General features: G+C 31.8%; 5 protein-coding genes and 1 non-coding gene across 7 annotated transcripts; 4 read left to right on the top strand and 2 right to left on the bottom strand.

Annotated features, from left to right (window-relative positions):
- LOC105166928 (S-norcoclaurine synthase 2-like) lies at window positions 2,040-2,531 on the bottom strand. Its single transcript, XM_011086449.1, has one exon. It carries the CDS (start codon window positions 2,529-2,531, stop codon window positions 2,040-2,042), a length of 492 nt encoding a protein of 163 aa, XP_011084751.1.
- LOC105166829 (S-norcoclaurine synthase-like) lies at window positions 4,520-5,389 on the bottom strand. The gene is made up of 2 exons (XM_011086319.2): window positions 5,133-5,389; window positions 4,520-5,020 (listed from the first exon to the last, which is right to left on the bottom strand). Exons 1-2 carry the CDS (start codon window positions 5,314-5,316, stop codon window positions 4,734-4,736), a joined length of 471 nt encoding a protein of 156 aa, XP_011084621.1. The 5' UTR covers window positions 5,317-5,389; the 3' UTR covers window positions 4,520-4,733.
- On the top strand, window positions 11,071-13,612 carry LOC105166828 (heat stress transcription factor A-1-like). The gene is made up of 2 exons (XM_011086318.2): window positions 11,071-11,336; window positions 12,125-13,612. The coding sequence occupies exons 1-2, from the start codon at window positions 11,097-11,099 to the stop codon at window positions 13,307-13,309; spliced, it is 1,425 nt and encodes a 474-aa protein (XP_011084620.1). The 5' UTR covers window positions 11,071-11,096; the 3' UTR covers window positions 13,310-13,612.
- LOC105166827 (binding partner of ACD11 1) lies at window positions 14,555-17,108 on the top strand. Of its 2 annotated transcripts, XM_011086315.2 has the most exons (5): window positions 14,555-14,860; window positions 15,311-15,414; window positions 15,557-15,632; window positions 15,987-16,073; window positions 16,155-17,108. In XM_011086315.2, exons 1-5 carry the CDS (start codon window positions 14,855-14,857, stop codon window positions 16,863-16,865), a joined length of 984 nt encoding a protein of 327 aa, XP_011084617.1. In that variant the 5' UTR covers window positions 14,555-14,854; the 3' UTR covers window positions 16,866-17,108. The 2 variants fall into 2 exon arrangements, with proteins under 2 accessions (XP_011084617.1, XP_011084616.1); XM_011086314.2 differs by lacking the exon at window positions 14,555-14,860 and having other exon boundaries at window positions 14,867-15,414.
- Window positions 18,306-18,401, top strand: TRNAY-GUA. The gene is made up of 2 exons: window positions 18,306-18,342; window positions 18,366-18,401. It is a non-coding gene; the product is annotated as a tRNA-Tyr (tRNA).
- LOC105166826 (TOM1-like protein 2) lies at window positions 21,765-24,313 on the top strand (the record flags this gene model as incomplete). Its single annotated transcript, XM_011086313.2, is given in 4 exon segments — window positions 21,765-21,919; window positions 22,424-22,967; window positions 23,453-23,698; window positions 24,095-24,313. Coding segments are annotated over 3 exon segments (984 nt in total), but the record flags the coding sequence as incomplete, so codon positions are not given.

The raw sequence follows: 24,313 nt of genomic DNA, 5'->3' as shown, positions 1-24,313 counted from the left end.
TTCCCTTACTTATTATATATTATTCCTTAGGCAAAATTATATTTTGGTACTGTAATTATTGGTTGTTAACACTTTTGATCTTGTGACTTACTCCATTAAAATATTTTACCCTTTTTTGTCAGTTTTAGTCCTGAACATTTAACATTTGGTTCTTTTTTGGCAATTTAGTCCCTTGTTGATAATTTTTTAGCTAATGACCGATAGTTACAAGACAAAAAATGAGATATATTCTAGTATGAAGAAGATCAAAATTATTAGCAAAGGATTAAATTTGCCAAAAAAAAAAAAAAGGACCAAATGTGAAATGTTCAAAATTAAATTTACCAAAAAAATGATTATGGTAAAGAGAAAATGGCGATCAAAATTAAATCTGCATACTTTTAACCTGGGTGACAATGTAATTCCACCCTCATGGGTTGGATTCTAATCAGAACACAATCACAAGTAGTAATGTGCACACTATTTAAACCAGGTCAGGCCTGAATGAAATACAAAAAATAGAAGGTGCTTTCAAAAATAAAATTAAGCCTCCATATACCTTTCTCCTTATTTCTGGGTATTCCAAGTCATTGGTATTCCCGGTTAATTTGGTTAGAAGTCTTAAAATCGAGGATTTGAAATACCCCGAGAACAAGACAGTCAAAGAAAGGTATATTGAATTTATAGAGGCTTATTTTTTTTTCTTTTTTTTTCTGAAACATATTGGACCTTATCATTAATTAGGCCTAAGACCGAAACTATTAATATTTTAAAAATTGAAAGATTAAAGTAAAATTTCAATATGTTTAGGGACTAAAAACAAATTAAAGGCAATATATGAGGACCAAAATTGTAATTATCCCAATATTTTTTCATAGTTAGTTACTCTACATATTTCCACTTAATAACACTAGAAAAAAATTTACTATTGGGTATAAATTAAAATCCTGGTAAATAATTAGTATTAATTATGATTAAACACAAATAGATGTAAAACTTTAGATTACATACCATTGAAACTATTTTTATGACTATGAGTCATAATAAATATTTTTACTATAGCTTTTATTCATAATATATATTTTAGCCACATTCGTAAAAATAATAATTATTACTATGATTATTTATTTTTATTCATAATAATTTTAACCATTATATTGTCTAATTTTCATGGGTATAATTTTATTTTTAATCATTACAATTGTGTGGTCGTGATCAACTCGATTTTTTCAAGTCTATCCAACCAATCGGACTAGTAGTTCATTAACTTATCCAATTCGATTATCAAATCATTGTTTAAGGTACAAGGCCTTAGAGAAATGTGATGGTCATTTGGTGAGATAAATATATGTATTGTAGTTGCAGGCCGGCAGAAATGGTGATGAATGCATTGTTTATTTGCAGGAGAAAATATTAAAATAGTCAAGATACATATTATTTTGGGATAATTATACGTAAATAAATTATAATTTGAGAAATTACATCCAACACTTTTGAAATTATTTTCGTCTAACAAATAAGTTTCTTCATTATGCAAAATTAATTGAATTTGTTGATAATAATAATAAAAAAGGATAAAAATCTATATTTACTTCTAATTGACTTATTGATTATTTATTGCAAGTCAAATAAATATTTATGACCAAATTACCCTCGTATGCCTTGACATGTTAATGCATGTGAAAATGCATATTTTCATATTTTCACGTAATTTAGTCTGAAAAAAATTTATTTGACTTGCAATAAATTAGTAACAAATCAATCGAGGGTAAATATAAATTTTCATTCAATTTTTATATTAACATCAACAAATTTAATTAATTTTCACGAACAAAATGACCTATTTGTTATATGAAAACAAATCTCATGAGTACTATATGTATTTTTTAAACCAACAACATAAGATCGACGAGTAATTACACCAACACATCATGTAGGAAATGTAATTGTCCCATTTATTTGAATCAAAGTCTTTGAAGAAACATCACCTCTCCAAACTCCAATCCCAAATTAAATGGGATGAAATTGATAACACAGAAGGAATAGGAGATGGATCTGTATCAGTTGGTGGTGGTGGTGGTGGAGTGCCGAGTCAAGTAATCTGCAGCAAGCTGCATCACAGCAACGAGAGGCTCAATGGAAACCAGCGCAGCATTTGCAGCAGCTTCCTCTCTCAACTCGTATTCGATGGTCGCTCTCACGACGCACTCCTCCTTCTTCCCTTCCTTCTCGATCACCTCCGTCCGGACCCTGTAAAGTGTAAAGCCCAGATCCAAAACCCCGCCCTCCACCACCTCCGCCTCCTTCACTCGTCTCTCGTCATCCACCACCGTGTACTTCTCCTTGTACGATGTCAGCCCCGCCGTACCTGGAGGGAGAACGACCTGGAGGATGGTTCCGGCAGAGCCATCGCCTTGTACGACCTCGATTTTGCTGACGACATTGGGAAGCGCTTCCTTTACGAGTTTGCCCAGTTGGAGGCTGCCGTAGAGCTTCCAGGCTTCGCTTGCTGGTACCTTAACCTCCTTCTCCTCCCAAACTCTTCCCACCATTTTTCAGCTTTGTGAATTGAGGAGACTACGCGCACTTCAGATTTATAGATAGATGCAACCAATATTTATATGTGAAATTCGAGCTTTCTCATCAGATCTCAACCAATAAACTGTCGCGTGATTGTAAAATTTCTGGATTAAATTCATTTTGACCTCTGATAAATTATCAAAAAATTCTCTGTAAATATTTAAATATAAAAAGTTATTCTTATATTACAAACAAAACTCATATTATCCCTGGTCAATTTGAGTTTACTTTTTTAAAAGCGATGACTAAAATATACCTCCATATATATAAGAAGAAATTGTATAGTTAATTAAAATATACATATAATATATCTATAATATATAAAATTAAAATTATTTTATAAGTCCATTAAATTTCAAAATTTATGAAATTTAGTCCTTCGACGGATGGAATTTTGATTTTTGATTGGAAAAAGACATGACATGCCAATTGGATATTTTTTGAAAGTTTTTGTTCCAATATGACTTTAGAAAATGAGTTGGATGATATGTTGGATACAATTATATTATGTGTTATTATAGTTTATTAAAAAACTATGACGTCGCCTAGACGAATTTTAGGTCTGTGGTCGCCCTCACAGCTATGGGTGATGACGATCGCCCACACTGCTAGCCAACTAGGGTGAGGAGAATGCGGCCACGGCCTCTTCTTTCGCTGCCTTTTTTTAAAATTCATTTTAATTAATTTAATTATGTAATTAAAAGAATGTTATATTAAAAAATAATATAATATTATATATTTACATATAAAATAATATGTCCATACTAATAAATATTTATATATTATTTTAAGAATTATTAAATTATATATATTATATATTAAATTGGGTGCAACCATAAAATGAGAAATATAAGGGTTAAATTGCTAAAAAAAAAATGCAATTTTCAGACTCATATTTGTAATCAACACACATGTACTACCAGCTCTAGTCTTGGAGGGTTTTCTGAATTTTTTTCATAGTAGTTACTCGAGGCTTTCTGCTTAATAAATAGTACAAATACATCACACATAAAATGAAATAAATACAATTTACCCCCTTAACAAAACAAAAAAGGTGAATGCAGCCTCTTAAACTTTTAAAAAAGATGCAATCTGTGTGTCTTACTTCCACGTAATATAATTTGTATTGTATTTAAACACACAAAATATATATATATATATCCCTTTTTCATAGACCATTACTTTTTGACCGATAGAGATCAACAGTCCATATTTACTAGTATAAATCATAGTTGTTTTTCAAAAAGAAGCAACGGAAGATATCTTTCTTAATTTCAATCTATGGTTCATATTTAATTTATATATACTTACATAATTAAATATATAAAATAAAAATAATTTTAAAAAATATTTCCTTACATTTTTTCTCTTCCTTCACCACCGCAGCCAACCACTACACTCCCCCCATCAGTCAGCTCTCCCTCGGCCTCAACCATTTCGTGTGCGCTCATTTCTAATGTCACTAAACTTTTGTTAATTCGAATTCCTATCTCAAAATACAAGTGATAATGTGAACAAATCAATACTTAGCTGGATTAAAAAAAAAAAAAAAGCGATATGATTGAAGAATAGGTCAAATAGTTGGGATATGTAGTTGTCCTAATTTTTAGATAATCACTTTTGGTGATTATGTTGTTGCTATAATATCGGATAGGTCATGTTTTCAAAACTAAGTCCAAAGAAGGGGTCCTACTTTAGGGTGACAGGATTGATTAAAACCCGAATATGGATAAGATAGCAGCCTAGCTACTGCATATATGGTATTGATGTCCAGAACAACTGATTTTTTCAAGTCGGGTCCAATCAATCGGACAAATAATTCAATAACCCAACAACTTATTGGATTCGATTTTGAAATCATTGCTTAAGATACAAGGTCATGGAGAATTGTAGTGAGATAAATATTTGCAGTTGAAGGCCGGGGCGGAATGATGTTGAATGAATTACTTATATACGGAGAAAACATCAAAACAGTGATGTCATGTCACTGATTGTTTTTATTCAATGTCTTTGGAAAAACAGTCCCAAACTCCATCCCTTATTCAAATACAGAACATGGACTCATAAATACTTTGAAATTAAAGGGGATGAAATTGGTTCATAACAGGGGGATGGGATATGAGAAGGATCTGAATTGATTCATAACAGGGGAAGGGATATGAGAAGGATCTGCGTCAGTTGCAGTGGTGGTGGTGTTTGATCAAGTAATCTGCAGCAAGATTCAGGATCGTAAGGAGGCCGTCAGTGGAAACCGGAGTGCTCGCATCTTTCAACTCATACACGATGGTGCCTTTGACGATGCACTCCTCCTTCGCCCCCTCCTTCTCTTTCACCTCCAACACCGTCCCGAAATATGAAAACCCCTGTTCCAAAGCCCCGCCCTCAATCACCTCCGCCTCCTTCACTAGTCTCACGTCGTCCACCACCTTGAACAACTCCTTGTACCATGGCGGCGTCGACCCTGTTTTCAATTTCATCATCGCCTCCCGCCGTCAATCATCAATTTCAGATTCAAAATCACGTATAATAATTATTATTATCATCAATAGATGCATATATATATATATATATACCTGGAGTGTAAAAGACCTGGATAATGGTTCCCGAGGAGCCATTGCCATTTAGGACCTCGAGTTTGCTGAATTGATCGGGAAGCTCTTCGACGGCGATCTTGGCCAGTAGGAGGGTGCCGTAGACCGTCCACGCTTCTTTCGCAGATACTTTAACCCCTATCTCCAGCGATTTTGTTTGCACCATTTTCCCCCCTTTTTTGCCCTAATTTTCAACTACGTGAAGGAGACTGTCCGCACTCTTGAGATTTACAGACAGATGGGATTATATATGGCAGCGATGTCTAAAAGAAATATCAAATCGAGTGTGAACACATCGTAATTAATGAGACGAATAGGTGCGTTGCGAATATATGAGTGGTGTGGAATTTTCAAACGAATATGATTCACACCTCTTTATTGAATTTTTCACTATCAAATTCTATATCACCTTATCTTTTTAATTAATATATATTATATACATATATTCTGAATTATTTATTTCGACAATTAAATTGCAATAACTCAATCTTTATGTCAATTCAATTAATGTATTAATGTAAATACCAACGGTTAGAACTAGAACTAGAGATAAAGATATATCATATAATTAGGTTGTAGCATATAACAGCCAGTAGAAATAAATAAATTACAATAACTCACATAAAATCAAAATTGAAAAACACTTATAGACAAATATTCGCACATTCAATGAGATTCGAACTCATGATCTCAAACCTGTTCATATGACCTCATAATCTATATCTATCTGTTACTATATATAATTGAAAAAGTATGAATTGATGTTTTAATTTAATTTATTATTTTAATTATTAACTTCCCACCCACCCACACACCTCACTTTTGAACTCCCACATGATACTTCGATAATTATTTTTTTTATTTGTCATTATTTTTTTTGTCACTATTTTTTTATAATTTTAATATTAATTTATTATTTTATATATTTTTTATTAAATAATAAAATTTTATAAATATTTTATTTTAAATAATATTAATAGAAGTTGTACACACATAGAGTGTCCCACAAATAATTAGTTATATATTAAGGGAGAGCGCATCTTTTCCTTGTTTATGGTCGATTTTTTTTTACTAACTCCCCCACTAACTATAAATAGTAAAACAATATTTTTTAAAATAGTTATTTTTTTAGTTAATATTTTTTCTTATTCTTTTACTTCAAATATTTTTTTAAAAAAATATTTATTATTATAAGTATTTTCATATTATCATTTTTTTCATAATAAAACTTTAAAATAAATGATATTTATGTCTCATAATTTTTTTATGCATATATATAAAATCGAATATGCCATATCCAATTAATTGAAATAAAAATTCAAATGGGAAAATAAGTTGACAGCTAATATATTGGGTTGTTGTGTAGGATGAAGACAAGATGCCCTCTCCATCAATTAATGAATTTCTCATGAACAATGACTACTCGTGAATCATGTTTTCGTTGACTTGTTGTCGTATTTCTGCTTCTCTGTCTTTCTTAGATATTTACACGTGGGGTTAAATATGTGGAGTGGTACGATGATAATTAAGTTAAATTGTATCCGGTCGGGTCGATCGAAACCACCCAATCTGAATGCCCACCCCTAGATGAAGTAGGTCGGCAGCAAATATATTGGCTTGTCCTAAAGCCTGAAGATACAGGATCGAATTTTATGTTTCAAATATTATTATATCTTCTATTCAATTCAACATACATACTTCATGTTTATAAATATTATGTCTTATATTTTATTTAAAAAAATGTTATACGCATGACGGGTATACGTTGAATGGAGTAGAAAATTTAACAATTTATAATAAAAAATCTAATCCGTAAAAATACTCTCTACTCCAATCCATTAATATTCGTCTAATAGCGCATCTATTCTTTTAGCCTCTGTTATGCTTCCATCAGAATTTTACGATAAACTAATGAAAATGGCCTTTTGCATTAAGAATCATAATTTAATATATTCATATATTTAAATATTCTTATGGACTAATATTGCATATGAATTATTCGTTATACCTATCCTCAATTTCTTTTTATATTTTTTAAAATAGATTTTTTTATTTTTCTAAAAAAATCAACAGAGTAATATTCGCTTCATCGATCAGAGGCTATATAGTTATTTTTTATTTTAATTATTTATAATTTTTTAAAATAATAAAATAATATTCATAATTGTACCACTAGCTGTAATTTACACTCTATTATTGGCGGGGAATCTTTTCCGAGTTTGCACTTTCTTAGATGTTCCATGTGGTTTTTTTTTTTTTTTTTTTTATGGACAATCACATTTTATGTTAAATATATGAAGTAATACGACAATAATTAAGGAAATTGCATAACCCCCCCTCTATATTGCCTTTTTATTAATTTTATAGTAAAAAAATCTCCTATATTATTTAAAATACAATTATATAAAAAAAGAAAATGTATTTTGCCCCTTTCTTTGATATTTATATATATTTTAATAAATAATATATTATTAATTAATTTATATATTATTTAATAAATTATTTATTTAATTAATTCGAATTATTGTTGATTTTAAATATTTTTGAATATATTTTTAATATTATAAAATACTAAATTATTTTTACTTGATATCTTAAAAATAAAAATATAATTTTCTCAAAAGTGTTTCAGGTTTATTTTAAATATACTAGCAGTCCACGCACACACAATGTGTAGACAAATAAAAAAAATTACGATAAAAATATCGATACTTTCTGAGATTAGGCCAAGGCCAAAATACGCACACTCTTTTTTTTTTTTTTTATAAAATAACAGCTACATTCTAAGAGGTTATAATTATAATTACAATTATACTCCTTATTTAAATGCAAAACTTACATAAACATCGCGTAAAAAATATTACATTAAACTTGAGTGGAAAAAGAATATGTAGAATGGGCGAGAGAACTATAAATAGTGAGTTGAAAGAAAATAATGAATTATGAAGGCAGGGAAGGGGCGAGGGGAGGCTGCCGGCTTGGAGAAATAAAAGGAATAAATATTATTTATTTACTGATATATATTGTACATATTTATATTCTCTTATTATTACAAGTATATATATTTTATAGTTTTTTTTATATAAATTATAGGGATGATTATGCTTCTCCTCATCTGAAATTTGGTGTAATTATATGTACATTTTTTGTAGTTTGAAAAATTACATCCAGCATCATGATGTTTGCTTCCGTCTAATAAATAAATCACTTTGTTAGTAAAAATTTATCGAATTTGCTGATATTAATAAAAAAATCAGAAAATATTTATATTTACCTCTGATTGATTTATTACTGACGTATAGTAGATCAAATAATTTTTTTTATAACTAAATTATCCTCATAACTCTTCACGCGTTAATGCATGTCAGTGGTATATATTCACTGTTATAAGGGTAGTCTAATCCGGAAAAAATTATTTGACCTACAATAAGTCAGTAATAAGTCAATTGAAAGTAAGATATCAATTTTTATTCAATTTTTTTTATTTATATCAGCAAATTCAATGAATTTTGACTAATTGGGGAACTTATTTATTAGATGAAAACAAACCTTAAGGGTGCAGGGCGTATTCTAAACCACAAAAAATTTACGTGTAATTACATCAAACCTAAAAGGAGAGGAGTGTAGTTATCCCTAAATTATACATGTAAATATCAATTTGGACCGTTGATTTATTTTAGATAAGATTTAATGATTGTGAAATAAAAATACAACTAAAATAATCATATTATCAAAAAAAAAAAAAAGACTCCATGCTTGTAATAAACAATCCGTGTGAAGATGATATTTTGCATATTTTTAAAAATTAAGAAAGGTAAACTATTTTTCTTTTTTTTCTTTTGTCGTGATAGAGTTGTTTGTCTATATTTTATATCACATATAAAAAAAAGAGAGTATTTATTAATGTATTTGTAATCTCAAAAAGTATTTATAATTTTTTAAAAATCAGAGAGTACCTATAATTATGATAAATTTTATTGAAACCCATTACAATTTATACCCTAAAAAAAATCCTATCATACCTAAGCCTTTGTAATTTGATTAATTGTATTGAATCGAATCAAATCAATTTTTTGATTAATAAAAAATTCGACACACCAAAATGACGTACTAAATACCAAACGGGATTAGCCGATTCGGTTCGATTATAACTGAATAACTGAATTTTATTTTTAAAAAACTATCTGCCATTGTAATATTTTATAAGTTTTGAGTTGAAAAGTAAATTAGAAAATAAATTATAATATTATATATATTTATAAATATAATTTATATATTAATATATGTTTTTTATAGAATTATAATATATATATATATACTATCTTTTAATTTCGATTATTTAGTTGCTTCGGTTAACTGAAAAAAAAAAACCCTATCGAATTGTACCATTTTATTTTTTTCAAAAGAGGAATACTTAATCAAACCGACTTTTGGTACTAATCGAAAATTCAGTTCAATCGATTTTTGACGAGTTAATTGAATTGAACACCCCTAATGGTACCATCAAATCAATGGAGGCCGGTTCTTTTATTATTTTGGGCATAATTAGAGACAAATAGGTAATATATGTGCGGACAAGAGGGTAATATGGGCCGAAAGATTTGAATCACAATATCAATTCTTAGCCCAGTCAAGTGTTTGATATCAGCAACAATTATGGGCTACGAGCAATAATTCCCTGGCCCAAAAGGATGTACACAGCCGTTAAAGATTGGGCCGAAATCCTTGCAAAAATAATGAGCCCAACTTTTTATAATATCGAAAGAAAATGAAAATTAAAGGATGAATTTTATAACTAATATCAAAATATTTTAATTTATTAATAAAAAAAGGTAATTTCCAAATTCGTAAACTTCACAAGTTTCATAGTTATAAAATTTTGTTTTTTTTTTTAATATCAAAAACTACTATTTTTCTTAATAGTTACTAACTGAACTATTTTTTTTTCAAAAATTTAAATTAATTGTAAGTAATTTTCAATTTTGAATATTATGTTTTAGTTATATAACATTAAGATGAAATATATATAATGTTAATTTTGAGGGCTTCATTTATGATTTACTATATCTCTTGGGAGGGGCCATAATTAATTTAGAGGGGTGATGGTGAGAATATCAGAACTTCAAGGGTGTAAATGACAAATTGAGTTAAGGGCATTTCTGTCTAACAAAATATGATTGTTGAATGTCATACGGATGTAATTGAAGATTTTCAAAATATATGGGGTGTTTTTGATATAGGAATTATATTTAAAGGGTGAGAATTGCATTTAACCCTTTTTAAAGACAGAGAGGATAAATGATATGGGTTGGTTACACTTAATCGCTATCTAAAAATATAAAATTATATTATTTTCTTAAATAAAGTTCAAAAATTACACTTGAAATCCCTTTGAAAATTCATCGTTTTCACTTCTTTTCGGTAGAGTTTGGACGATAAATATTAATATTTGCACAAAATTTATATAAATTTTTAACTTTATCTCTTATTTGGTATTCTCATATAGTAATTTAGTACTTATAAGATAAAAAAAATATAATAATATTGATCTCATTCCATATAAATATTATATTTATCCCTTTAAAGTATAAAAATATGCATAAGATAATTAAATGAGAGATAAAATTAAAAATTTATATATATATATATTTGATATTAACATTTCATCCAAACACTAACGAAAGGGGCCTGGTGTAAATAACTTTTTTTTAAAGGGGTGTAAGTATAACTTCATATTTTTAGAAGGACCTAAATGTAATTATTCTAAAATGAGAATGGATAGAAGTGAAATAGGGGAGGGAGGTCCCACCTCCCATCCCTTCACTTCAATCATCCCAATGCTTTGAAATTCAATGACAAAAACATCCTTCATATCATTTCCTATTTCTGCTTCTCGTTGCCCTACGCATTGCAGCGTGGTTGCAGGATAGTGATATAGTTTCAGACATGGAAGCAGCAACAGGCGGCGGAGCGGTGGGGACTGCATCGTCCGCCACATCGCCACCGCCTTTTCTTAGCAAGACTTATGATATGGTGGACGATCCAGCTACCGATGCCGTCGTCTCCTGGAGCCGGAGCAACAATAGCTTCGTCGTCTGGAACGTACCCGAATTCGCCAGAGACCTTTTGCCTAAATATTTCAAGCACAATAATTTCTCCAGCTTCGTTCGTCAGTTGAACACTTATGTTAGTTTCTTTCCTTCTCTTTTTATTTAATTTTACTATCTCATTCGTAGTCAGATGTGAATTTTTAACTGATATAAACATATAATTTTTTCTGAGAAGTTTTCAACTCTAATTGGACAGAAGATTAGAATTAGGTAGATTGATTGATCGATTATTTCAGGTTCACAGTTTACTTAGTCATCCATGCGTGTGGAACTGGCTAGTTTCCCCTTTCCACGGTTATTAGGGTTTAGTTCAATCCTTGATAGTTTAGGTATAAGTAAAGTTGTCTCACTCTCGCTTATGCATAGTTAGGTTTCTAGTGAATGGAAACATTTGTTAGTTACCTGTGCTTTTACTGTAGAAGAATGGATACGCATAACCATCCCTTAGAACTATTGTGATCTAACACTTTGCTTGATTACATATAATGCAAAAGCATAGTTCGAATTGTAACATGGACAGGACTAAGCCCACAAGTCTTCAGAACTCAGGAAGGAGAAAGATTTGGTTCAACAGAAATTTGACATAAATCTCTTGAAAGGTTATTGTTGATAAACCGTGGTCTGAGTAAATACAGGGAACTTTTCTTTTCCTGGGTATTTGCTTCACCTTTGGCACATCCTGTAGCTGGACATATTCCAATTGGATGCTCCCCATATCAGGATGACTCGACAATCTCTTTCGGAGCATCTTTGTCTTGACAGCATGAACTCTAATTCGGTTTCGATTATCCATCATCTAATGTTTCTATCAATGTTGAGCCTCAGTAATTCCTTTATAGTTTGTTCTCCCTTTTTGGCAAGTAGGGCTTCAGGAAAGTTGATCCAGACCGTTGGGAATTTGCGAATGAGGGTTTTCTCAGAGGTCAAAAGCATCTACTGAAGAGCATAAATAGGCGTAAAGCTTCTCAAGCACAAGGCCAACAACAACCTGCCCAAATTCATAGTTCATCTGTTGGATCATGCATTGAAGTGGGAAAGTTTGGGATAGAGGAAGAGGTGGAAAGGTTGAAAAGAGATAAGAATGTTCTCATGCAGGAACTTGTCAGGTTAAGGCAGCAGCAACAATCAACAGATCATCAGTTGCAAACTGTTGGGCAGCGTGTTCATGTGATGGAGCAGCGGCAACAACAAATGATGTCATTTCTGGCAAAAGCTGTGCAGAGCCCTGACTTTGTAGCGCAGCTTGTACATCAACAGAATGAAGGCAACAGGCACATTTCTGGTAGTAATAAGAAAAGAAGACTCCCCAATCAGGATGAAGAAAATCTGGCAGACAAGTTTGGAATTGCATCCTCCAACGGACAGATTGTCAAGTACCAGCCCCTGATGAATGAAGCTGCAAAGGCAATGGTAAGCCAAATCCTGAAAATGAATACATCTGGTAGGCTTGAGTCAAAAATGAGCAGCCCAAATAGTTTCTTGATTGACAGTTTGCATCCTCCATCCAATGTATTAGATAGTGGTAGTTCATCTAATAGAGTCTCTGGGGTGACTCTATCAGAGGTCTTTCCTACTTCGACTGGCCTAAATGAGATCCAATCTTCCTGCAACTTGGCACATGGAAATGATCATGATACTCTAATGGATTTTGTTCAAGGACAAGGAAGCTTTCCAGAAAAGAAACTTGACCTTCCTGATGAGCCATTGAAGGTAACCATGTCTACGGATATGGGGTATGTGAATCCAATCTCTGGATTTGTTGGGGACCCTGTATCTGTTGCAACTGATGAATCTTCCGTAGATGATGGTGTGGATGTCTTGTTTGATGATGTCCATAAGCTTCCAGGTATAGAAGATGTCTTCTGGGAACAATTTCTTTCAGGCAGTCCTCTTACTGGAGATACTGACGAGATAGATTCTGGCACTTTGGGACTTTGTACTGGCAAGGATAAGCAGCTTGAGCAAGGCAGTGAATGGGATAAGATGAAACATATGAATAATCTTACTCAACAGATGGGGCTTCTTGCACCAACATCCAAGAGTGCGTGACTCTTGGTTGAAAATCTTATATTTCAGTGCTTTTTAGAGGCTTAATGTAATTGTAGTCTCAGTTTGCTTGATGACTCATGGGCCATTTATGGTGTCTGCAGTTACCAATTACTATGGTGCCTCCGAATGCTAATATTCCATTTTATGACCTTCATATGTGCATGTATGCAAGACTTACCAATAGATGGTAAATGTGAAGATATAAGCATGTCAACTGGAAATGTTGTGATGCAAAGAACGAAATGTATACTTGTTTATATGTTTCAAAATGATTTGTGTATAGTCTGAAATGTGTTTTGCGTATGATATCTTGATCGTCCGTGAGAACTGGATTCATTGATTGTTCAGGTTTTTGTATGCCGTTTAGTACCTGTTTTGTTTGTGAGGATGGATGGATTCTCAGAGTCTTGTTCTCCTAGTAATAGGGCTGTATATGCAAGGGGTTGTCTGCATGTCCGAACTGCTGCAGTGCGTTATAAATCTTAGAAGAATTGTCAATTCATAATGGTTCTTATGTTGTAGCTCAAAGATTTTAAAGTTTGGAGCATCTTATGAAATTTCCATCTTCATTGACACTGATGCAGCGTGAATTCCTTTCTTGATCCAATAATTGTAACTATTGTATGGTGCTGTACTTAAAGAATGTCAGTGTGTGAAAAACACAGGTCATTCAGGAATTCTGCAAACTTTATTTAGCAACTTCTTCAATAGGTGCAGAATAAGATGAAATGAAGTATCAAAATTTTATCTACTTTTAATTTTGTCAAAGTATTGCCAGTGAGATAATCAATGTGACGGGTGTTAATATATATTTTAATAATAGTTGTTTATTAGTTATAAATATTTAATATTGACAATTGAAATTGATATTGTAATGAGAAAAAAAAAAGGGTTAAATTCATCAGTTAGTTATAAATATTTTCTCATTATATTATCAATTTTAATTGTCAGTTATATACAGAATAAAATGGGGTAAATTACATTGAATATTTCTAAAGTTTGCTCAAATTACACAAACACCACATGTCATTTGCAAAATATACAGCTATATTCTTTGAATGATGTTAGTGTAATATTTTTCAAGAGTTCTTGTGTTAGCTTTACTTTGGAAGTCTAATTGTAATTATAACTATAACATTAGAGGGTGTAGTTGTAATTATAACTATAATATCAGAAAATGTAACTGTAATTTTGTATTGAAAAGAAAGTGTTCGTATAGTTAGCTAACTTGAGGGATGTCGACATAATTAAATGTGCACAAATCTAAACTAATGAACTGGGAAAGCGTGTTTCATGGGAGAATTGAGCATGAAGTCGCGTGGCATTGCCAACTCAATTACGTGAATTAATTTCACTCCACATTTATATAGCAGATGTATATAGCTCTATACTATTTGACGCCAATTCCTTGATTCCTCTTCTTTCCGTCTTCAATCTGTTTTTCACCCCATTTCTCTGTTCTGTTGTATCACAACCTGCAACTCCTTGCCCGTTTCCACGCCGCATTGCTTTACATTTTCCCCCACGATTCGGAACACCGCAGATATGTCGGTCAGTGTCTGCATCTCTGTTTTCTCTTCCTTCTGCATTGATGGAACGCGCTGCTGTTGAGCGAATAATTCTTCTGTTTCCCCTTTTTCCCGCTATTTACTCTTCAACCACGAGGATTCGTGTGATTGATTGAGATTGATGTGTGTGTATTTGCCTGCTTCAATCCTCTGCAATTGTAATATGTTGAAGTTTGGTGACTTTGGTGCAGAATGGCTTGGGTTCGAGTCGCATGGACGTGGTTATTTGTGTAGTTATATAATAGTTTGTGGTTGTTGGCTTTGTTTCTTTGTTTTAGGATTGTTGATGTAATTGATAAAGTTTTAAATACTCAACATCATGAATGATATAATTGATCCTTTCTATAAAGAAAATAAAAAGAAGAAAAGTTGAATTTCTAGTCATATTCATATGCAGCTCCTGACGCAAGCATTTTCTGTGTTGTTATGGCAGATTAAAACGGTGAAAGTGAGCAATTTGTCGCATGCTGCTTCTGAACGCGACATGAGGGGGTTCTTTTCCTTCTGCGGGGATATTGTATATATTGAGATGAAGAGGTCAGACTAAAAACGATTAGGTCTTTGAGTTGTTTCTTTTTCCCCTTTTTTCAGTATACATTCTTGAATCTTGACCCATATAATTGTAGAAGTTCCTGTATCCTATTTTATAGTATTTATAATCTTTACTTGTTGATTTTAGTGAGAGTGAGCAGTCTCAAACGGCATTTATCACTTACAAGGATCCTCGGGGAGCAGAAACTGCAATTCTGCTCACGGTATCGTCCTCTGCTCCCATAATTACGTCTGCTATTCTTACCTTGTAGAGTTAATATATCTGTGATTACAAGTATTGTTGTTGAGAAGGAAATATTACAGACTTCTACTGCTTCTCTTCGCTTGTTACAAAATAGTACCTTCATCACATCTTTAGCTTTGTCGTTTCTGGCCGCTACCCTTAGATGGTTTGGTCACTAAGTGATAATTTGCTAGCTTGGTCTGTCTCTGCCGAGCTAACCAGTTGCTGCTTTTTCCTCATTTTTTTGCTGCTTTGATAACTTGGAGAAAGGCTCTGCACTGTGTGCTAGAGGGAATTTTCTGTTTTCAATCCGTACCTCTTTGGATTTTGGCAGGGAGCTATAATCGTTGGCCAGATAGCAACCATTGCCCTCGAGCCGGATTATGTGCTGCCAGCTGCAGCAGCATCAGAATCATCTGCTGTATGGAATTCTTTTAGCATTTTCTTTAATCCTCTCTTGGCGCCTGGATCAGACTTTTGTTCTCCTTTATAATTTTTGCAGGCAACTGAAGACAATAAACTAGGTGCTTCCCCGTCCGCTGCCCAAAAAGCAGAAGACGTTGTGCGTAGGATGCTTGATAAGGGATACACCTTGGGGAAGGATGCAGTTCACAGAGCAAAGGCTTTCGACGAGAGGCATCAGCTCCGTTCCAGAGGTACGGCAAAGGTAGCATCTTTGGACCAAAAGTACGGATTGAGTGAGAAAATTAACAAGGGAGCAGCCATTGTGAATGATAAAGTAAAGAAAATGGATGACAAGTTTCATGTTTCTGAAAAGACTAAGTCAGCCTTTGCGAGCGCTGAGCAGACAGTGGGTACTGCAATCAAGAACAACAAATATGTGGCGGGTGGCACGACATGGGTTACTGGTGCCTTGAATAGGGTCACACAACCCGGTGGGGAAGCTGGGGTGAAGTCGACGGAGAAAGCGGGCGCCCAAGCAGATCACGGAACAAATGTAGCTCATCATGGGGGAGGTACTGACCCCTCTGGATCTCCAGGAACAAATGTAGCTCAACACGGGGGAGGTACCAACCCCTCTGGATCCCCAGGAACAAATGTAGCTCAACAAGGGGGATGTACCAACTTCGCTGGATCCGAAGGAACAAATGTAGCTCAACAAGGGGGAGGTACCAACCCCGCTGGATCTCCAGGAACAAATGTAGCTCAACAAGGAGGATGTACCAACCCCTCTGGATCCCCAGTTAAGTGAAAGCAAGCAATACTTGGCATCCTCTCCTCTTAAAGATATACTTAGATTCAATTTTGTTTTCTTGATAATATGTGATTGATGTTAGTTCATCCTCAAAAGTCTTTTTCAGTTTTTTACTCCATGATTTTCTTCCATCATCATGATCACAAACTAGGCTTGTCAATCGAGCATAGTGGTTTCCTCATGTTCCATCTGTATCCTATTCAATAGAATACATAATTGAATTTTATACAAGTTATACTTAAGAAATTGGGTACGGTTTGGGTTATATCTATTCATTCATTTATTTATTTTATTTTATTAACTGTTGTATGTTTCAAAAAATAAAATTTGTCAAATTTTAAATTTACATTAAAGCTAGACAATGAAATTTCTTAGAACGGATGATGCAATTTTTTATGTGATTTCCATAATAATATTGTAAGAATGTGTTACTAAGTTAGTTACTTATTAGTAGCATTTCATGTCATGTAGACCGACCAAATAAAACTAATTATTTAAATTTTCAATGGATATACATTTATCAACATTGAAATTTAAATAATGGTCTTGACTTTGATTAGATGATGAACTAATATTAATTTTAGATAATGATCTCAAACTAATTATCCAAATGATGGATAAATTAATATTAATTGATTATGAAATTGAAATAAGTTCAAAATAAGAATGATGGTGTAAGAATTGAAAAGAATAGATAAAAGTTATGTATGGATAAAACTCTCATCCATTTGAATTTATATTTAACTTTGATTTTATGATTTTTCTATCAATTTGAGTTCAATCAAATTTTATATATTCTATAAATTAGTCAAATTTAACTAATTTAAGTTCTGTCCTATATATATATATTTTTTGGTATTTTCTAAGTTAAGTTTTTATTTAATTTTATCATAAAATTAATTTTGAATTATTACGAAATCAAATATGACAAATTCCGGCGATTAATTTGGTCAATATATCAATACATAACAAATTAATGTAAATAAAATATGCATTAAAATGATTATATACTTTTTTTAGTTGATAAATTTACTGAAAATTTACAAATTCAATCATTCAAATTAACAGATAAAAATGAATGTATTATGGGATTAAAATATATTAATATGCTTGAGTATTTTAGGGTATTAAATATTTACCCACCTCCACAAGAATCTTAAGATATGAAATCCTACTCTACCCATACCCACTCCTATAATTTTATGAGTTTACGGTGGATTTAGACCCACCCCACATGCGATAGAATATGAATACAAGTATGAAAGTTTAAACTAAGTACAAGCCTAGCAAAGCGTCTGCTGTTCAATCATAGATTGAGCCTCCATCTATTTGCAAAATTGGAGTGATCAATGTTATAAGAATATTATTATTATTTATTTATTTATTAAGAAAGTAACTATATGTTATATTATATTGAATACAAAGTGTAAGCATCACCCGACCTTAGCTCAGTTGGTAGAGTGGAGGACTGTAGTTGGTACGAAAGCTTGCAGCTAAATCCTTAGGTCGCTGGTTCGAATCCGGCAGGTCGGATTTCCTATTTTCAACTACAACAATGTTGTTACTAAGTCAAGACCTCTCGATTTTTGTTGGATAAAAAAATAATAATAATACATCTCGTTATTAACAGTAGTGAATACAAAATTATTGGGATATATACATCGTTTTTCTATGAGATTTAGTATAATTATATGTAAAATATTTGTCATTCAAAAAATTACATCTACTATATTTGGTATTTATTTTTATCCAATAGAACTGAATATATACATCCTCATATGTATTAATATTTTGAAAATATATAAGTATAATTTGATTATAAAATAATTGATTAACCTGCAATAAGTCAATATCAATGATAAATATAATTTTTTAATTTTTCTAATTAATATTAGCAAATTCAATAAATTTTGACTAACAATGAGTATATTTATAGACAGAACAAATATCATGGATACTCAATGTAATTTCACAAATCATATAAAATTTACATATAATTATATCAAATTTTAGAGATAGCAGTCTAATTATTCCTAAATAGTAATAGGATTGATTATTTGCATTTGACACATGGTTAGCTTAAACTAATAATCTTGAAATAAAATCGATCAAAATGTTTTAATACTAATAATTATGTGCTATGCCAAAAATAACAATAACCTACAAAAACATACAGTAATTGTGTGAATGACACGTAGTGAGGGTGATGATTAAAGAAAAATGATATTATTTAAAACAATAAGAAATTAATCAAAATTAATATAAATATATAATGTATAGGGATAATTACACTTTTTTTTCTTGGGGTTTGGTGTAATTATATGTATACCCTCCATGCTTTGAGAAATTATATATAGCACACATGAGATTTGTTTCCGCCTAACAAATAAGTTCTTCCGTTAGTCAAAATTCACCAAGTTTGCAAATATTAATAAAAATATATTTATATTTACCATCAATTGACTTATTACTGACTTATTGTAAGTTAATTAAATCTTTTTATGACCAAATTACCCTCGTACAGCTTCACGCATTAATGTATATATTCATTGTTATAAGGGTAGTTTAATTCGAAAAAATGTGTTTGACCTACAATAAGTCAATAACAAGTCAATCGAGAATAAATATCAATTTTTATTTAGTTTTTTTTTTGTCAACATCAATAAATTCAGTGAGTTTTCACTAATGAAAAAACTTATTTATTTGATGAAAATAAATATTAACAATGTTAGATGTAATTTTTTAAATTATAAAAACTCTGCATATAATTACACTAAATCTCAAAAGAAAAGAGCGTAATTATCCGCAATGTTTAAAAAAGACTTGAGATGAAGCTAAGGTACACTACACATTTAATATTTCACCGACCTACACCTACTTTAATTGCATTGAAGTTGGTGTAATCATATTCCACTACCTTTAATTAATTACCAATCTTGACCAAATTGACCCACCAAAATGCAAGTCAACGAATATTCTATTTTTTTTTATCTAATTATTAAATCAAGCTTAAATCGGATTTGGTGGCTTCTCAAATAAAGAATTAATTATATTTAAATTTAATTTATTATATTTAACAAACTAAATTCAAATAAGCTTTTATCGATTAGTTTTAGATCGAATAAATTAATGATTGGGATTTGTTTTCCGTTGGTAATTAAGGAACATCAAGACTTGTGGTTTAAACATGATACTTTAATTAATTATTATACCTCCTTTTATAACCCATACCAAAATGCATAAATATTCCAAGGAAAAAAAAGTAATATTAATAATTATTTCATACACTATAAATAAGTGCAGTTTTTAAAACTATGGTATATAAATAATATTGATTATAACCAAACAAATCAACGTCTAACCATGATTCATCAATATTTCTTAAAGCACTTGCAATGATGTTTTATGTACAAAAATATATCTATATGTGTGTGTTAAATGATGATTTTATACACAACTTTTTATATATCAGATATTCTTGCTAATAATAATCTTTATGGAGTATCAATGATCGGTTGTCTGAATGGTGAGCGGAGGTCTTATAATTAAAAGATTGTGAGTTTGATTCTACATATGTGAAGGTATTTAGTGTACTTTTAATAGTGGTATTTCTTTTTTTGTGCATTTTGAATTTATTGATTGATTTCGAAATATTTGATATATTGCATACTGAATATTGTAATAACAGTATTATAATTTAGAAATATCGATATTTGATTTATAAAGAAAAAAAATTATGAAATAATAGTTACTATTAAAACTGTGAAATTAAAATGAGCAATTACCATCTAGTAATACAGTTGGGTTCCTTTGATCAAGACCCTGGCCTTTTATATTAAGCTAGGCTCATTCATCTATAACCCATAATTGAATATATGGATTAATTATACATAAAATTTCTCTAAAAATATAAAATTATAATTTTTTTAAAAAAAATTAAAATTATACTTATACCTCTTTGAGAAGTCATTCTTTATACTCGATTCTCTTTTATTAAAATTTAGATGAAAAATGATAAATCTAACCAAAAAATTGCATAAATTTCTAATTTTATCCATCATTTAATATTTTTATATACAAGTTTGAAATTAATATGCATGGCTATACGTTGTAAGTTTATTGTAATATATTCTATAAATATTTATTATATTGATGTATTGATTGAATCAATATATTTTATAATTTATTGTTATATTAATATATTGATTAAATTGATATACTGCACATTACTTATTTGAAGCCAATCAATAAAAGTTCCTCTGGGTTTTAAACCTAATAAAGAAAACTTACACAAAATTTTCCATGCAATTGGTAAGTTCTTAATTTCAACTCGAGTTCGATTCAATTAGTAAAAGAACAATAAACTATGTTTGTAATATCAAATTATTAGAATTTTGTCTCGTGTTTGGTTCGATGAATGTTTGTTTCTCTTTCTTAATCACGATTCAACTGAATAGCTGCATTTTTTGCGCCGAAAACTCTGAATAAAATCATTTAAAGTGATTATTTGGGTTATTGCTACTCCAGATGAAAGGGATACACCTCAATTATCCAAGATGAATTCTACAAAACGCACTACCGTTAGAATAACACTAAGAAGGCTCCGATTATAACCTTTTGATGTTTAACTTAGTTGGTCGTAAGAGAAAGGATAATGAAGGTCGTAAGAATATTAGGGTAGCAAAATTTGTACGTGTACCTATTTAGGAAATTATTTACATATTTTTTTTAATTATATGACTTCACATGAAGTGCGGAAACCAAAATGATCAAATAATTACAGTATACCCATATGTATTAAAATTTTTGACTACGTCGGACTCAAATTCTTATATATACTTTTTAAATTTAATAATAATTGAAACAAATTAATTTAAATAATAAAGTGTTGTTGGAGTGAGTTTAAAGGCATGTAATGTAAGCGAGGGGGGAATATTGTTGGATTCATTTGTTGGAGTTGGAGAAGCTTTTGAAAAAGTCGCTCAAAGTCGTCTCCAACAGCCCGCACAACCATCTGTCCAGGATTTTCTTCGCCTTTCACTTCTTCTAAGGTATACACACTCCTTCAAACTCGAACCTCTTAATTTTGTGTTTGCTTGATCGATTTTAACCATTTAAGGCTTTGATTCATCATTCTATTTGGTACCGTTTTTAGATTTCTAGGATTGTTGTTGTCTGATGTAAATATTTCTCATGTTTTTTCCTTCTGTTGCGAATTAGTGGAAATTGAGCATAATTGGTTATTTTATTAGATAGCTTTGTTAATTGTTTGATCTCTCTCTTTCGGTATATTTTCTGAATCATCTCTTTTTGTTTGAAGGTTTATATGAAATTTCTGGTAATTTTTATGACTTTGATGATATCAACTTTGAGAATAAAGATCGATTTTAACCTTTGTTGTGCTTGTGCTCACAGCGTGCCTGGTAGGGTTTATACTGTATTTGCTGTCGATTTTATCAATTCAAGACTTATTTTCTCTAGGTTTTTCGGCCTTGAGTTTTATGATTTTAGACGTTTAGTCACAAAGGTTTTGAATAATTGAAGAATTGTTTCAGAGTGTTGCGGAGCCGTTTTTAGAAGATGAGCGACAATTTGATGGATAAAGTGAACCAGTTAGGCGAGCGCTTGAAGATTGGGGGGTCTGAGGTTGGGCAAAAGATCAGTGCTGGTATGAGCTCAATGAGTTTCAAGATGAAGGAATTTTTCCAAGGCCCAAATCAGGCAGACAAGCTTGTAGAGGAAGCCACAGCTGAGACGCTGGATGAGCCTGACTGGGCCCTGAATCTTGAACTATGCGACATGATCAACCACGACAGAGTCAACAGTCTGGAGTTGATAAGGGGAATGAAGAAAAGAATCATGTTGAAGAACCCCAGGGTTCAGTACTTGGCTCTGGTGTTGCTCGAAACCGTCGTAAAGAATTGCGAGAAGGCATTCTCTGAGGTTGCATCTGAGAGAGTGCTGGACGAGATGGTGAAGTTGATTGATGACCCTCAAACTGTCGTCAATAATCGGAACAAGGCTTTGGTGCTGATCGAATCATGGGGAGAGTCTTCAAACGAGTTGCGTTACTTACCTGTTTATGAAGAGACTTACAAGGTAATCTTGCATTGTGTGTGGGCCTAGTGTGCTTTCTCTCGTGTATTACTATTCTTTATTATTTGCTTTAAAATTAGACCAGCAATGCATAACATTCTGAGGCTTTCCTTTTTTTACTGCAATATTGTTCTCTGTCTGCCAACTTCTATTTTATTCAGAGGATCCTTCCATGTCATCTTAGTTTTTATCCCCACCACAGATATTTGAACTGACATCCTGTATGATTCAAGTGATTATTTGATTTTTTACTCATGCACAGTGCTAAATACGAAACTTTCTGGAATATCAATTGAATGCTAATATTTTCCATTACATTATGCCGGAATTTATTAATTGAGGACAAGTAGTTAATTCTGGTGCAATACCTGTTAGCAGAAATGATTCAGGAATTTCCGAGAATTTGACAAATTCAACTGATCACTTAATAGCTTATATGGCTTGAACCTCTAAGTTGACCGGTTTGACTATTTTCCATGCCATTTCAGAGTTTGAAATCCAGGGGTATACGTTTCCCTAGTCGCGATAATGAGAGTCTGGCTCCTATATTTACTCCTCCAAGATCAGTAGCAGCTTCTGAATCAAACGCCACATTGGCGCAACAACTTCATCATGAAATCCCTGCACAAAGCTTTTCAGCTGAACAAACTAAGGAAGCATTTGATGTGGCAAGAAATAGTATAGAGCTTCTAAGCACTGTTTTATCCTCTTCTCCACAACAAGATGCTCTGCAGGTACTGTTACTGGTTTATCTCTGCTGTCAAATGTACCATTTAAGGTGTCTTGTTCTTTTCATTGTGCGTATGAGCTTGTTGAACCGTGAAACTGCTTTACTCTGTTCTCGTTTCCAGACATTGGTGTTGCCCATGGACTCATTTCACTACATGTACATGATGTTCACACTTTTTTGGCCCTTGTGTAAGGCCTCTGGCATCCTTAATATGTGTACATTCACTATGAAGAAAATTTACCAGTAGTGGTAGTTCCAAACTTTTGAAATAGAATCTCTTGTAACAGTTTGATCAAGGTTAATGCATCGTCCATTGGCAATATATATTTATGGGGCATTCTGGTCATACGAGTCATTTTATGTTGTCCTCGTCTGAGATTAATTTTGGTTTGGCATGCAGGATGAGTTGACCAGCACGCTTTTACAACAGTGTCGTGAGTCCCAGTACACTGTTCAGAGAATCATTGAAACAGCTGGGGAAAACGAGGCCTTGCTTTTCGAAGCACTGAATGTGAATGATGAAATACAAAAAGTTTTATCTAAATATGAAGACATGAAACAACCTTTGGTGGTACCTCGGGAACCAGAACCAGCCATGATACCTGTTGCTGTAGAGCCC

Source organism: Sesamum indicum, linkage group LG7, assembly GCF_000512975.1.
Source record: "Sesamum indicum cultivar Zhongzhi No. 13 linkage group LG7, S_indicum_v1.0, whole genome shotgun sequence".
Taxonomy (NCBI): Eukaryota; Viridiplantae; Streptophyta; class Magnoliopsida; order Lamiales; family Pedaliaceae; genus Sesamum; species Sesamum indicum.
Note: the sequence above shows the minus strand (reverse complement) of the source record. Positions and strands in the feature narration are given on the sequence as shown.

Excerpts from the sequence above, each read along its gene's own strand:
- LOC105166928 (XM_011086449.1), bottom strand. The coding sequence starts at position 2,531 with ATGGTGGGAAGAGTTTGGGAGGAGAAGGAGGTTAAGGTACCAGCAAGC.
- LOC105166828 (XM_011086318.2), top strand. The coding sequence starts at position 11,097 with ATGGAAGCAGCAACAGGCGGCGGAGCGGTGGGGACTGCATCGTCCGCC. Across the intron at positions 11,337-12,124 it reads TTCGTCAGTTGAACACTTAT|GGCTTCAGGAAAGTTGATCC; the intron begins GTTAGTTTCTTT and ends TTTGGCAAGTAG.
- LOC105166827 (XM_011086314.2), top strand. The coding sequence starts at position 15,269 with ATGCAGCTCCTGACGCAAGCATTTTCTGTGTTGTTATGGCAGATTAAA. Across the intron at positions 15,633-15,986 it reads AAACTGCAATTCTGCTCACG|GGAGCTATAATCGTTGGCCA; the intron begins GTATCGTCCTCT and ends GGATTTTGGCAG. Across the intron at positions 16,074-16,154 it reads CAGCATCAGAATCATCTGCT|GCAACTGAAGACAATAAACT; the intron begins GTATGGAATTCT and ends TAATTTTTGCAG.
- LOC105166829 (XM_011086319.2), bottom strand. The coding sequence starts at position 5,316 with ATGGTGCAAACAAAATCGCTGGAGATAGGGGTTAAAGTATCTGCGAAA. Across the intron at positions 5,021-5,132 it reads CCAGGTCTTTTACACTCCAG|GGTCGACGCCGCCATGGTAC; the intron begins GTATATATATAT and ends AATTGAAAACAG.